The sequence below is a fragment of the Canis lupus genome, chromosome 5, assembly GCF_011100685.1.
Source record: "Canis lupus familiaris isolate Mischka breed German Shepherd chromosome 5, alternate assembly UU_Cfam_GSD_1.0, whole genome shotgun sequence".
NCBI lineage: Eukaryota > Metazoa > Chordata > Mammalia > Carnivora > Canidae > Canis > Canis lupus.
In genome coordinates, this window is record NC_049226.1 from 40,645,371 (window position 1) to 40,659,313 (window position 13,943).

The 13,943-nt window shown below is 44.3% G+C and overlaps 1 protein-coding gene across 4 annotated transcripts in view; it reads left to right on the forward strand.

Annotated features, from left to right (window-relative positions):
• Positions 1–8,067, forward strand: part of ULK2 (unc-51 like autophagy activating kinase 2) — an 82,408-nt gene extending 74,341 nt beyond the window's left edge. For all 4 annotated transcript variants that reach the window (XM_038537031.1, XM_038537032.1, XM_038537033.1 and 1 more), the window contains 5 exons: positions 797–975; positions 1,428–1,546; positions 1,914–2,071; positions 4,712–4,847; positions 5,718–8,067. In XM_038537031.1, the coding sequence (XP_038392959.1) occupies positions 797–975; positions 1,428–1,546; positions 1,914–2,071; positions 4,712–4,847; positions 5,718–5,776 (651 nt within the window). In that variant the 3' untranslated portion in view covers positions 5,777–8,067. The remainder of the gene's footprint in view (positions 1–796; positions 976–1,427; positions 1,547–1,913; positions 2,072–4,711; positions 4,848–5,717) is intronic.
• The last annotated feature ends 5,876 nt before the right edge of the window (positions 8,068–13,943 follow it).

Here is a 13,943-nt window from a genome sequence, read left to right on the forward strand (position 1 = left end):
TAGACACAAAATATTTTCCAAAATACATTTTTCTGCTGTAGTGGAATATATAGTCCAGTATGCTGTCAGAGAGCAGAGGGACTTTCCAAAGTTAATTGGAAAGTTAATCTTCTTTCTCTAGGAAAATGATTCACATCCTTTTTTAATGATAAAGGGAGAATGAGAAGCTTAGTCTTACTAATGTTTCTTTCAGGAAACATTTAGAGCTAAAAACATCTCAAAACAACATTAATTTTAGAATACCCATTTTTAATGCATGCTATTATGTCTACCTCTACTCCTGTCTTTAACTAATTGAACAGTTTACAGAAATTTAGAGCTTTGGTATTAAGAATCACTGTGAACTGAAAGCCTACCAGAAATTAAAGCATCTCTGAATGCTTTAATAAGTCAGTTGAGTTAACAAAACTATCAAGAAGTATGGTTTAGTGTGCAGAATATCCTTATAATCCTGGTATTTATTTTGTCATGTTTTGTCTCACGTATGTTGACTTCATTGTTTAGGGGTTTTGTGTGTGTGTGTGTGTGTGTATGTGGTGAAAGCACAGTGATCTCATATCTTTGAAACAATTTTGTGGCTGCTTTCATCCATACATATGCACACACCCACATTTTGTTTCACCTCTGTTTATTTTCTTACTAGTTTTCTGAAACTTAAAACTCTTAGTCTGTTTTGCTCATCCTGATATTCATAAGTATATTGAAACACAGTAGCATTGGCCATGGTTTATATACAGAAATAAGTGTGTGCTGTTTCTTAGCTGCAAATTTCTAAGACAAATTGGCTTTGCTACAGCGGGAACACACAGACACCTTACGCCACCTGAACGTGATGTTAACGTTCACTGAATGTGTGCTGGATCTGACAGCCGTGCGGGGAGGACACCCGGAGCTGTGCACATCTGCTGTCTCCTTATACCAGATCCAGGAGAGTGTGGTTGTGGACCAGATCAGCCAACTAAGCAAAGACTGGGGGTAGGTGCCCCCTTTGCCATTCACATCCAGATTCTTCATGCTTTCTGTACATTCATGTCTGAGATGGAGGCCTTGTCACATACCAGGGATCATATTTCCTTAGAAAAGCTACAAGGGAGCTCTAAGTTATGTCACTATGCTAGATCTCACTGTGTGAGCTAAGACTTGAAGATTCTGCAACTGTAGCACTGCCCTTTCCTTGTAACTTATGCTGTTAAAGACATTTGATGATGAAGAGATGGTATTGATTTTTGAGTATACCTGTTGTATTCAAGACGCACACACATGTCCTTTTCTGTGCTGAGCCTTTTTCCTTCAGGAGTTATTTGTGCATTAAAAACATCGAGGACAATGATATTTCTTTAGAAATGCTGTTTTAATGGTGACACGATATGTAGAGATGTCTGGCATGTTGGCTCCCACAGTAACATTCTGCTGCCTTCCTGGTACAGGCGGGTGGAGCAGCTGGTGTTATACATGAAAGCGGCACAGCTATTAGCAGCCTCTCTGCATCTCGCCAAAGCCCAGATCAAGTCCGGGAAGCTGAGCCCATCCACAGCTGTGAAACAAGGTATGGCTGGAGTGTGACAGTAATGGACGCACAGGTCCTTAGGCCTCCCCTTTTCCCCATTACACTAAGAGAGTTTTTGATGAGGAATTCTGTGTTATTTAATATTCTTAAAGGGACAAAGATGCTTTTTCGTTGTTTGTTTGTTTTGTTTTGTTTCCATTTAATTGATACAGAGAACAATCAGGGTACTTTATTTTCAACTTTTTCTTAACTGGAAGGGAACACATGGAAGAATCTGATTTCTGGTCCTTTTTTTTTTTTTCAAGGATCATTTAGTGATCCTTGAAAATCAGCAGGAAAGGTGCATGTCACTGTGACATTTTTACTTTTGGAGGAAAATTAAAATTAGTTCTCAACTTCTTTTCAGTTGTCAAAAATCTGAACGAACGATATAAATTCTGCATCACCATGTGCAAGAAGCTTACAGAAAAGCTGAATCGCTTCTTCTCTGACAAACAGAGATTTATTGATGAAATCAACAGTGTGACTGCAGAGAAACTCATCTATAATTGTGCTGTAGAAATGGTAACCCTTTCTAAGGTTGAATATTATGTAAGAGTATCTTTTGAGTTGAATACCCACTTGACATTTTCCTTTTATTTTATTTTTTTTAAGATTTACTTATTTGAGAGAGCTAGTGAAGGAGGGGCAGAGAGAGAGGGAGAGAGAGCCTCAAGCAGACTCTGTGCTTAGCACAAAGCCCAACGCAGGGCTAGATCTCATGACCCTGAAATCAGGACCTGAGCTGTAACCAAGAGTAAGAGTCTTAACCAACCATTTCCCAGGCACCCCTTGCCATTATTCTTTTCAAAAGACTTTATGCCCTTAACCACTCCCAAGTCCCACACATTGTGACGACCTCTTACGAAAAGAGTAATTAGATGTAATTAACACAAGTAACACATGAAGTGACATTAACATTGGCTACCACATTTGGTGACATTTTATTTTACCTCTTAAAAATTGCTAACATCAGGCACAGTCTAATCTTTTTATACTTTGCATCTAAAAACCTTGGCTGGATCTGCATTTTCTACTCTTTAAGAAATTTTGGCATAATAAAACATTAGAAAAAATACTACTCTGTTAACCAATTCATGTGCCCAGACTCTACTTACTGACTTATGTATAGGTACAAAGTAAACTTTACTTTTCCAATTGTGTGGTTATTCTATTAAATGATTTGTTTCTGTCTCATGGCAGGAAAACTGCTTTGAAGTAGAAATAAAATTAGGGACTGTTAAAGAAGTGGTTAAGTGGGGGAAAAATTATTGAACAGTCTTATTTTTTGCCACATTAACGTTACAAATTCACCGCCCCCCCCCAATTTGTCCACTTTGAGTTGTACTATTATATTATCCTTGCCCTCATTATGAAAGCCATTATCAAAAAAGTCAGAGGAAAATAACTTTGGAATATAAACTGTTGATAAGAATAATAGACATTATTTTGCTCTAAACTATTGCTATAAATAACATACATTCTATCACTCTATACTGAATTAAGACTTGATATGATAAATTATTTTTAGAAGTTTGTGCCAGGAAAAATGTCCTCTCCTAAGGAGTTATGGTGCTCCTTTCTCTTCTGATAATAAGAGCAGTACAACTTGAATAAGTTCCTCCTTTTGTCCAGGCTACATAGCAAGCTCGTCGATATTAGCACTATGTCTAGTTGGTTATTTCTTCTTCCTTTTTAGTTTCTGCACTCATTTTATTTGTTTTATCATAAGAGGCATTAATGTATTGTTTGGAAGAAACAAAAGATATTGACAAGTACATTAGGATTCTGGGTTACTGACAGTCCTGGCATTTAATGATTAAGGAAATTGTTAAAAAACAAAATTCAACCAAGTAAAATTGAAGATCTAATTGGCTTTGTTAAACGATTCATGAATCAGGCAGCATCCCATCTAGCAAGCAGAGGGGAGCTCTGCTGAGCTAAACAAAACAGGATTTTATAGACAGAGAGGGGTATAAAAAAGAAGAAAGGGATTTACCAGCCAGGAATGCATGTTTAAGGCAAAGTTGCTCTCCTGGGGGTGGAGGGGGATTGGTGGTGGAAGGGATCTATTGACCAGGAAATGCCTTGTTGATGGTTGAAAGTTACATTCCCAAGGCACTGAAATTGCAGTTAGATTGGGTATTAAGTCTTGGTTTACTGACTTGCTCTAAGTAATGCTATTTGGGGCCTAATTTCAGAACACTGTTGGGAAAACTCAAATACAATGTGTGAGTACTACTACTGTGCCCGCTTTCCAGAAAGCCCCTCCCCACCTTTCCCATCACCTGGCTAACCCCTGCTCCTTCTGTAGGACTCAACCTAAACATCACTTCCTGGAGGCTTTCCCTAATCTTTTCTTCCTTCCATGTTGGATTAGACACACCCAAGCATATATTCTGTACCATTTTGGGGCTTCCTCCTATAAGACCATGTGTCCCTTGGAATTAGAATGCCATGTTTTTCAGGCCTGTATGTCCCTTTAGACTGTGACCACTCCTTCAGTGTGTGGTGTCTGGCACCGGATAAGGTGCTCCGCACATATATCTGAGTGAATGAATGACTACACCAGAAAATCATTTGGTTAAAAGAAGCTAATAAATGACTTTTAACACCATTTAATTATCTTATTATAACAAAATCTACTTGAATGAAATGTCAGGTTGCCCTAGAGTGAAAGTATGTTTAAAATAATTTTTTTAAGTGTAGTCATAGAAGAGCCAGTTTAGAAGTAAAAATTTTATGAGTCCTGAATCTGAGTCCGAGACTTGTTTGAATGTAGAATAACTCTTTCATCAAGAAGGTCCTGTTTTATATTGCTCACCTTTGAATTTTAGAGTTCAGTAGATTATATCATTTTGTCAAAATGTATTAATTTTACTGGCAGCCCGGGTGGCTCAGCGGTTTAGCGCCACCTTCAGCCCAGATTGTGGTCCTGGAGACCCGGGATCGAGTCCCACATCAGGCTCACTGCATGGAATGGAGCCTGCTTCTCCCTCTGCCTGTGTCTCTGCCTCTCTCTGCATCTCTCATGAATAGATAAATAAAATCTTTTTAAAAAGTGTTAATTTTAGATAGATTCCATTAAAAGCTGCATTGCCCAAATGGATTTGTATTTTCTTGGAGAAGTTGAGAATCTTCTCGTTTCTGTCGACTTGGCTTCAGGTTCAGTCTGCAGCCCTGGATGAGATGTTTCAGCAGACTGAAGATATTGTTTATCGTTATCACAAGGCAGCCCTTCTTTTGGAAGGCCTCACTAAGATTCTCCAGGACCCTGCAGATATTGAAAATGTACATAAATGTAAGTTAACTTAGAAACCAGTGTGTTTACTGATGACAACTGAGTTGACTCCTGCAGGTGCAGCAGGAAGAGCTTGGAGTTTGGCATCATACTGTCTGGGTTTGAATCTTGGCTTTGGGCAAATCACTTACCCTTTCTGTGGTCTGTTTCTTCTTCTAGATGATGAGAGAATTGAAGATTGGAGATGATGCTTGTGACGTACTGATGGCTTTTGATTTTTACACAGCATTACTGTGTTGGCAGATGTGTGTTTGTGTATGGAGAGCACTTTGTTTTTATTTTATTGGGTTTTTTTTGTTTTTTTTTATTTTTATTTTTTTTTGTTTTTATTGTTAAAAAGTAATAAATGCAACTATTTTAAGCCTCATGAGCTTCTTAGTGACTAAAGAATTTTATGAAGACTCTGTGATCTGTGAAGACTGTGATAGATCTGGAATATACAGCAGAGGGGAGATTGATAGACTGCCAGGATGATGATACCATTTGTCAAAAGAATACTGGTTTTTTATGAGGAGGTGGTGGACCCTCTGGAGTATATGTGATTGCACCACATTTTGAAGAGCCACAAGGGAATGGCAATTCTAAAATTAATTACAGCTGTGAGCAAGTGAGCTGTTAAACCTGAATATCCTTTATTGTACATGCAAATCTAAGTTTTGCCACTGGGCGTCACTGAGCTAGAAGTTACATCTAACAATTATTAGGCAGAAAAGAAAAAATATTCAGAATGGTTAACTTTGGGCCAAAGAAAGTATAGAGACAAGGATACACATGGAGAATTAATGGTGGGGCTTATTTTTCTTCATTAGTTCTTCTTTCCTTGGTTTTGACAATATAAATGATTTTTGTTCTGAATTCTTTTATTTCTAGATAAAACTAGTATTGAAAGAAGATTGTCAGCACTCTGCTGTAGCACCGCGACGCTGTGAGCCGCAGCAGGCTTGTCCCGCGGACCATTGCTGGGCCTGGGGAGAGAAGTTTGGGATCGAAACTTGGGTTCTGTCTCCCCACCCCCAGGAAACCCTAGTTCCTCACCTGGTGACTACCAAAGAACAAGCAGGACTTCAAACAGGAAAAACAATCCAAAAACTACATACTTGTAGGAAATCTGCCTTATTGGAGACGTCACCCCTTCCCTTTTCTCTGTAGAAGCAGGAGCAAGAGTATTCCACTTGGCTCTCAGTTTGAACTCCGTAAATAAATGTACCTTAGAAACAGTATCACCAGTGCAGTTATTCTTAAGGATAATTAAGAATGAAACAAAGTGAGTGGCTCTGTAATCAGTTTACCAGAGCAGTGTGTGAAATTCCACACAGTTGCTGAGGTATAAAAGTAAAATCTACATCTCACCCAGGCAGTTTGTTATTTGGGGTAGGTTTGTCTAAATCTGAGCACGCATCCTTAAACAGCTCAGGAAGATCTAGCGTGAGAACAAGCTGAAAGAAAGCTCTTGGAAGAAATTGTGAAATCTTCTATTTGATCTAATATGGACACATGTTAATCTTCCAAAATCTTTCATATTGCACTAATTTATTAAAACAACTGTGTATTGGATTTTGCAATTTACAACTAACTGAGGCACAATGGACTTGTTTAAAATATTTTACTTGATTATATTATATACACACACCCTTTCCAGAATTCACATATAATCTCTAGTGGACTTTTAAATGGTAAAAACTTGTGTTCGTGTGAACCTTTGCATTTTTTTAACCTATCCATCTACACATACAGATTTTCTCAGTGGTATTTTTGAGTTGCTGGTTGTTTGCTTTTGGTTGCATTTTTTATTGTGCATGCAGAATGTGCATTGATGCCTGTGATCTCTAGGTTTACTAAAGGCTAGGTTTACTTGGGCAGTATTAGAAGAAATACCAATCAGGATACCCTCAAGAATTTTTGTAGGGCCAAAACAAAGTTGGTGACCTAAAGGCTCGTTGGTGATGTAGAGTTTTGACATGAAGTTAGTGAAAAATGAGGTTTGTCTTCTCTTAGGAAAATGGGCAGCTCTCCCCAGCCTAATGTGTATTTTTCATGTTAATCCTGACAGTTCACCAAATAGCTAGTCATGGAGAATGCTGGCAGTTAACACCTCTCCAGAAATGGCTCCTGCATTGTGTATCGTTTGATTTTTTTTTTTTTTTTTTTTTACTCACCTGCTTGAATACTTGAATAAACCATTCTCCAGTTTTAACCCTTTTACTTTTATCCTTTTAGATAATATCATCCAAACTCCTGACAAATTGCACAGAAGCTCTTTGGCATTAATCTAATTTTAGTGTACTGATAAAGACGAAAACATGGTTTTTCCTTTACTTGGACAAAGTAATGTAATTTTTACCTTATTTATCTGTATGAAATTCCAGCAGTTAATTTGAACATTTATTTATATGATGTTTGTATTTTTAGGTCTTTAATACAGTGTTTCTACCTCTCATTTGTAACTGCATGCATTACTCTCGAAACTAGGTAAAACTCACGGAATTGTTGTGTACTAGCCTTTTTATTCCTGTGTGTACAGATGTATATTAAGGTAAAATAAAACTGACAAAGTGTTTCTAGGGTAAAGCTGGGTCCATATTACATGGCTCTTCAGGCCAGGTCCTTCCTCAGTGAGTTTGGAGGCTTGGTCATTAATATCCTTTGTCCTGCCCCCAGATTTCAGATGCTCAGCCTGTCATGCAGGCTACCACTCGTGTAGACTACATGATGAGGGTTCTGGCCCCTCCCTGCAGGGGTTATAAACATCGTTAGTAGGAATACTGTTTTGTATCACTTTTTCAGGTGTCCCAGGCAATTTCATTTATGTTCTCACAGTTCTCACCCACGTTATCTCCTCCAGGGGGGCTGGGTTCAGTCTGGCCCCTCCGCCTCCCAACCTGTTTTTTTGTTTTGTTTTGTTTTGTTTTGTTTTGTTTTGTTTTGTTTTAAAACACAGGGTGAAACAGGTTCACAGAGAGCAAGTGATTGGTCTGAAGTCAGGTAACTAGGGAGGTAGTTAAGCCATGCTTTGTGACTTCCAAGTTCATTCTTCGTCCTCTTGTATAAAATAAAGGTCAGTCTCGTGGTAGATGCTGTGTGTGAAACCGTGATGTCCGAACAGCAGAGAACAGACTGTAAACTCATGAATAATGGTTCTGATTCTACTTCCATTATCAAGGCCAATTGTTTTCAGAGATTTTGCCTTGACTATAGCAATAATAAACGCTTTACATTTCCATGAGTAGTTTTTAATTTCCTATCATCGATTTAACAAGACAAACGCGGTCCAGTCCACACACTCATGGGGTGCCGCCTGCATCCAAGCCATAACGTGGAAAGTTAGTGAGCACAGGGATGCAAGGAGAGGAGTACTCTGTGGATCTGCTCCCCAGCTATTCCCATGGTAAGGATTTTTCCTCGCAGCACCTGGTCCCTGACCTCATGGTGCCCACAGTTCATACTCCCTTCTCCCCACCAGAGGACCCAGCAGTGGTGGCAGTCCGCTTGCCTGTGCTGGAGTCCTGGAGAGGAGCTTATTGTCAGGGCTGGGTTGTTCTCGGTCTCCATGGGCCGACAAGAAGCTGAGTGGAACAGAGGACCTGAGACCACTGACTCAGACACCCAGGGAATCCTTGAGGCAATGGAAGCGATTGCAGGAGAACTTTGCACATGTTGTCTCTAAAGTGGTCTTAAATTCCTTCCGGAATAAAGCAGGGATGTGTTGCTATAGGAGGATTGCCTGCTGGTGTACAGGACAGTGAGGAGCCACTGCCCAGAGAACGTGATATCCCTCCACAGAGAGGTGTGTCTCAGGAGCCTCCATGCCTGTCTCTACACAGCCCTGAGACGATTTACTTCTGGGGCCTGGACCCTTGAATCTTCAGCCATGGAAGCCCTTGGGACCTCCTCACACCCCTTCCTTCTTAAAGCCCTTGTGAGAGTACTTCCCTGGGAGAGCTTCGAGGTGGTCTGTCCCTCACCTGGATCAGAGGGAGCCACGTCAGGAGCGATCCACCTGGAAAAGCATTGCACCCCAGGAGACTGATGGGCAGCCCCGAAAGTCTCAGCTTGTGTGGAAGAGGCAAAGCTGAACAGGTGAAAGGCCAGCGTGAATTCAGGGGCCAGACTGGGAGGGGCAGGGACGGAGCCCAAGAGCTTGCTGTCCCTGCAGCCCATGCACACTGACCCCACAGGGGCCGGGCAGAGCAAGAGCACACATGTCTGCACTCTGCAGGCCAGGCTCTGTGGGGGTCCCCTTTTTCACAGAGGGCCTCTGAGCCCCATGTTCCACGTGCCATAAAGAGCTTCTGTGTTGTGGGGTGTGTTCCCTTTTGGCAGCTGCCAGGGTGCCTCCTGCGAGTGGATCTGAGCCCAGGAGGCTGCAGAGTTGACTTAGTACCTGGGCTTCCTGGAGCCCTGCATCTGCTCCCACCCTTGGCATAGAGGCTCCTCTGATGTCTGCACTCAGGGGAGGCAGGGGGCAGGCTTCTCCTGGGTGAGGCTGCCAGGCGCCCTGTCCTGCTAGTGCCCTGCACCAGTGCCCTCCCGTCCTGGGATGGCCCTGCTCCATGAGCATTGGCTTCCATCACTAGGAGAGGCCAGCCAGGCCCTTGTTGGTTGACAACTGCTCTTTCCCTCCTTAGGTATGACGGTCCCCTTGGTCTGGACCTCCAGCTGCCCCACACATAGCTGTGTGTCCTTGGGCACATGTCCTGACGCCTCTGGATCTGTCAGTGGGTGAGAGAGCATAGAGCTCAGGAAGTCACGGCAAGGATGAAACAAGTTAGCAAGCATGACATTGAGCAGCCCTCAGCAACGCTAGCTGTTAGGGTGCTGGTTGTCCGCAGCTCCTTGCTGTTTCATTCTGGGGATGGGTGGACAACTGTTTGTTTTGTGTTTGTTGGGGCAAGGCCTGGAGTTAGGGCTCCCTGGAGCCATGCTTGCTTTAGCTGGACAACTTGTGAGAGGACACAGCTCCTCCGGCTGACCTACCCGGCCACCTGCATTCAGACATCCTTTATTTGCCCTTGTGGTCAGTCTGGTCGTGTTAATGAAGTGTCTGTATCAATCTACTATTTATTACTTTATTTTATCCTCATACCACCTCATTTTACAGATGGAAAAACAGACTTGGGGAGAATCCCTGCACCCCCACCAAGAGAAAGGCTGTGTAGTGGCTGGAGCTGCCACTGGCAGGGGTCTGGACCTCCGGGCTAGGGGGAGCCTGGGTGCAGGGAGCTCTCCCTTCTGTGAGATGTGCCTAGTTCCCCAAACCTGCTCACCCCCACATCCTTATGACACCCTCAGCTGATGCCCAGGAAGAGGGAAAGAGGCAGTTCCGTGTCATCTGGACCCATCCTCTATGTAGCTGGAGGCCGCAGGTTTCGGGAAGCAGGTGAAGTCGGCAGCTCTGTGCAGACGGTGCGGGACCTGGAGCCGGGGCTCAGGGCCATAGGTCTCAGAAACCACCCTTAACCTCCAGTGAGAGGGCTTCTGTGGCATATTAATAAACTGGAGCATTTGGTTGACCCACTCTGCAGTTTCCCTGTTTGTTTTTACATGTTGCCGTGAGATTGAGCAGCCGGGAACGGGCCCAGGAACCTGGGGTCTACCCCAACTGTGGCCACGCGGCCTCACGGTCACACGGTGCCAGGCACCCCCAGCTCCCCAGAAGGAGTGTGGCTTGTCATCTTTGTCTCAAACCATCGAGGCCCCAGCCAGTTACTCCTCCTCCCCTGTCCTGTCCTGCCCTCCCCGTCTCAGGGATGAGGCTCCTGTGCCCCCAGGCTGGGTCTGCAGGAGCACCGGGCTCCTGTCTGCGAGGAGAGGCTGGGGAGGAAGACAGGGTGGAGCAGGGCCTGGTCTGCAGGTCTTTCCCGAGTGGGCCGTCCGGGCGACAAAAAGACTTCGTGCCTGGCACACGTAAGCCAGCCGGGAAGCAGCCACAGGAAGCCTGGGACCAGGGGTTCTGAGGGCCCCCACAGAGGCTATTTTTCGGGTCCAGCTAAGCAGGTCTCTGGAGAGATGACAGGTGAGTGGATGGCACTCTCTGGAAATAGACCAGGTGATGGCTCCTTCAGGGATCCCCAGGAGCAGGAAGCGCGGGCGGCCCAGCCAGTATGGGGTGCCTTAAACTGAGGGTGGAGAGTGGGCACGGTTTCTAGGGGAAACCCAGAATATTTTGAGCATGAGTTTTTTTTTTTTTTCTTCTTCTTAATCCCCTTTACTATGAAAACAGTCCTGTGTTGTTTTAGAAACAAGGTTTTCTAGGTATAGGAAAACAAAAAGGCACATAACCAGCTAAGAAATAGAACCGGTGAAGGGAGGTTAAGGTGGAGGAAAGGCTAGTGGAAAAGGACATTCCCTTCAGTCCCGCCGCGCCCGCCTCCCCTGTCCCCAGTCAGGAGCTGCTGGGAGCTGCACAATACCCGGTCCGGGCCAAGTGTCCCCAGATGGTGAGTCCCCCAGCTCAGAAGAGGAAAGTGGATCCCAGAGCCATGGGTGTCCTCTCCCTGGACGCCTGTTTGCGCGCCTCCTTCCCCTGGGTATGCACTGTGACATGGGCCCTGCCTTCCTGGCCTGTAAAATGGACATCATACTAGAACCGGCCCATCGGGCTTATTGTGTAGACGGAGCGTGTAGTCCCCGGGGTGCTCACACCAGTTCCCGACACGTGGCGAGCCCTGAGTAAGGCAGGTTAGGGCTCCCGGCGGGCTCCGTCAGAAGCCACATCTGTTTCTTCCCTCCGTCCGTTGCACGCTGTGTTCTCTTTGGCACATCTGTTTCTGGGAGTCGAGCCTTTCCCCCAAGAATGTGCTGAACTCACACTGTTTAGACAAGCTGGTCTCGGGCACATGTCAGCATTAAGTCGCTAACAAGCCGGCAGCTGGCAGAAAGCAGGTCAGTTCAGAAGATGAAAACTGGCGCATATTTGGGAAACGGGATGCTTCTTGCATAAACAGCTTATTGTGGAGACCAGAGCTTCCTTTCATATGATCACAAAAACACCAGAATCTGGGCCAGGCCAGAGTGGTCGAAGATATTAGGTGCTCACGAACCTTCTGTACATGACCAGATAGTAAGTATTTCAGGCTTTGAGCACCTCGCTGTTTTAACACCGAAAAGCATCCATAGACAATACACAGATGAACTTTATATCCAACAAAATTGGATGTCCAATATCCAATAAAACTTTATATCCAGACATTGAAATTTTAATTTCATGGCATCGTCATGTGTCACGTAATAGTCTTATTTTATTTTTTACTTTTCTATCCATTTAAAAGTGTAAAAAGCACTTTTAAGTTGTACACCTAGTGCACAGGTGGTAGTTTGCTGGCCGCTGGCATGTCGATTCATAACAGAAGAGGTGGGGATGCCTGGGTGGCTCAGCAGTTTAGCGCCTCCCTTTGGCCCAGGGCATGATCCTGGAGTCCCAGGATCAAGTCCTGCATCAGGCTCTCTGCATGGAGCCTGCTTCTCCCTCTGCCTGTGTCTCTGCCTCTCTCACTCTATGTGTGTCTCTCATGAATAAATAAATAAAATCTTTAAAAAAATAGCAGAAGAGGCCAGCATCCAGGATGCAAATGATAATGACAGAGATATGTCCGTGGTGTCCACCGAATGACAAGTTTTCCTTGCGCATCCGTGGCGTCTGCTAGGCCCAGTTAACATGGATGAGAAATAGTGTCGGTGGGTCAGAAGCAAAACTCAGGTCACACTTCTGCTTTATTTTTTATTTTTAAATGGATTTTATAAAAAATAAATAAATAAATGGATTTTTTTTATTTTTTTATTTTTTTATTTTATTTTTATTTTTTGGATTTTTTTTTAATTTTTTAAATTTATTTACGATAGTCACACACACACACACACACAGAGAGAGAGAGAGAGAGAGAGAGAGGCAGAGACATAGGCAGAGGGAGAAGCAGGCTCCATGCACTGGGAGCCTGATGTGGAACTTGATCCCGGGTCTCCAGGATCAGGCCTGAGCCAAAGGCAGGCGCTAAACCGCTGCACCACCCAGGGATCCCCCACACTTCTGCTTTAAAACAATTCACAGGGATGCCTGGGTAGCTCAGTGGTTGAGCGTCTGCCTTCAGCTCAGGTTGTAATCCTAGGGGTCCTGGGATCGAGTCCCGCATTGGGTTTCCACAGGGAACTTGTTTCTCCCTCTACCTGTGTCTCTGCTTCTCTCTGTGTGTCTCTCATGAATAAATAAATAACACCTTTTTTTAATCTTTAAAAAAATAAAATAATTCATGAAACTGTTAGTAAATATACAGAAGGCAAAATTTTCACTATTCTTCATTTTGGAACATTTTGAGGGAGTGACTTTGTTTTTCTTGGTTCTTTGACAAATGGTGCTCTCGGCTGCTTACTCTTGCTGTGTGGCCTTGGGCAAGTCACCTCACCTTCCTGAGCCTCCATTTCTTTTCCTCATCCACGGGAGAAAATCGAAGTAGTACCTGCTAAAACAGCTTCTGTGGGAAAGATGCCCTTTGCACATTGACTGGCACTTAGCAGGTGTTCAATAAATGGTGGTAGCTTTGCCTTTCATTCTAAAAATAGGCAACGCTATGCTCTCTTAGGCTGGGCTGCATACTCTGTTCCTAGAAACTGCTGCCTGGAGTTGTTCTAACTGCTGAAGTTAGCATCCCCTCCAGGACACGTGCCAGGGAGCCTGTCCATGGGCCCCCGCTGCACCTCAGCAGGGTGCCTGGATGTGCCCACTACACAAAACCAAGCCCCCCTGCCTTGTTGCAGGGCTGGACCTCCATAAACAATTTAGTGCTATTTTTTGGACGTGTTTACAATATGAAATAAGTGTGTGTATGTAAATTGTAACAAATAATTCCCTCTCAAGTCATGTGTCTATGGACCCCCGCAGCCCACGCTGTGTCAGCCACAGCAGAGGGTTCCACCTCAGGCCTTCTCTGGCCTTGGAGAAGGGACTTGTGACACAGCCAGAGCCCCCTAGCCCACCTGTCCCCCCGGCGGCCCTCCCTCCCCAGCCCAGGGCTGAGAGCCACCCCCCCAATGAATCCTGTCCCCAGCTGACAGAGGGCACCCAGCCACAGGAATGATGAGGCTTCCTGGGCGCCCATGGGACCC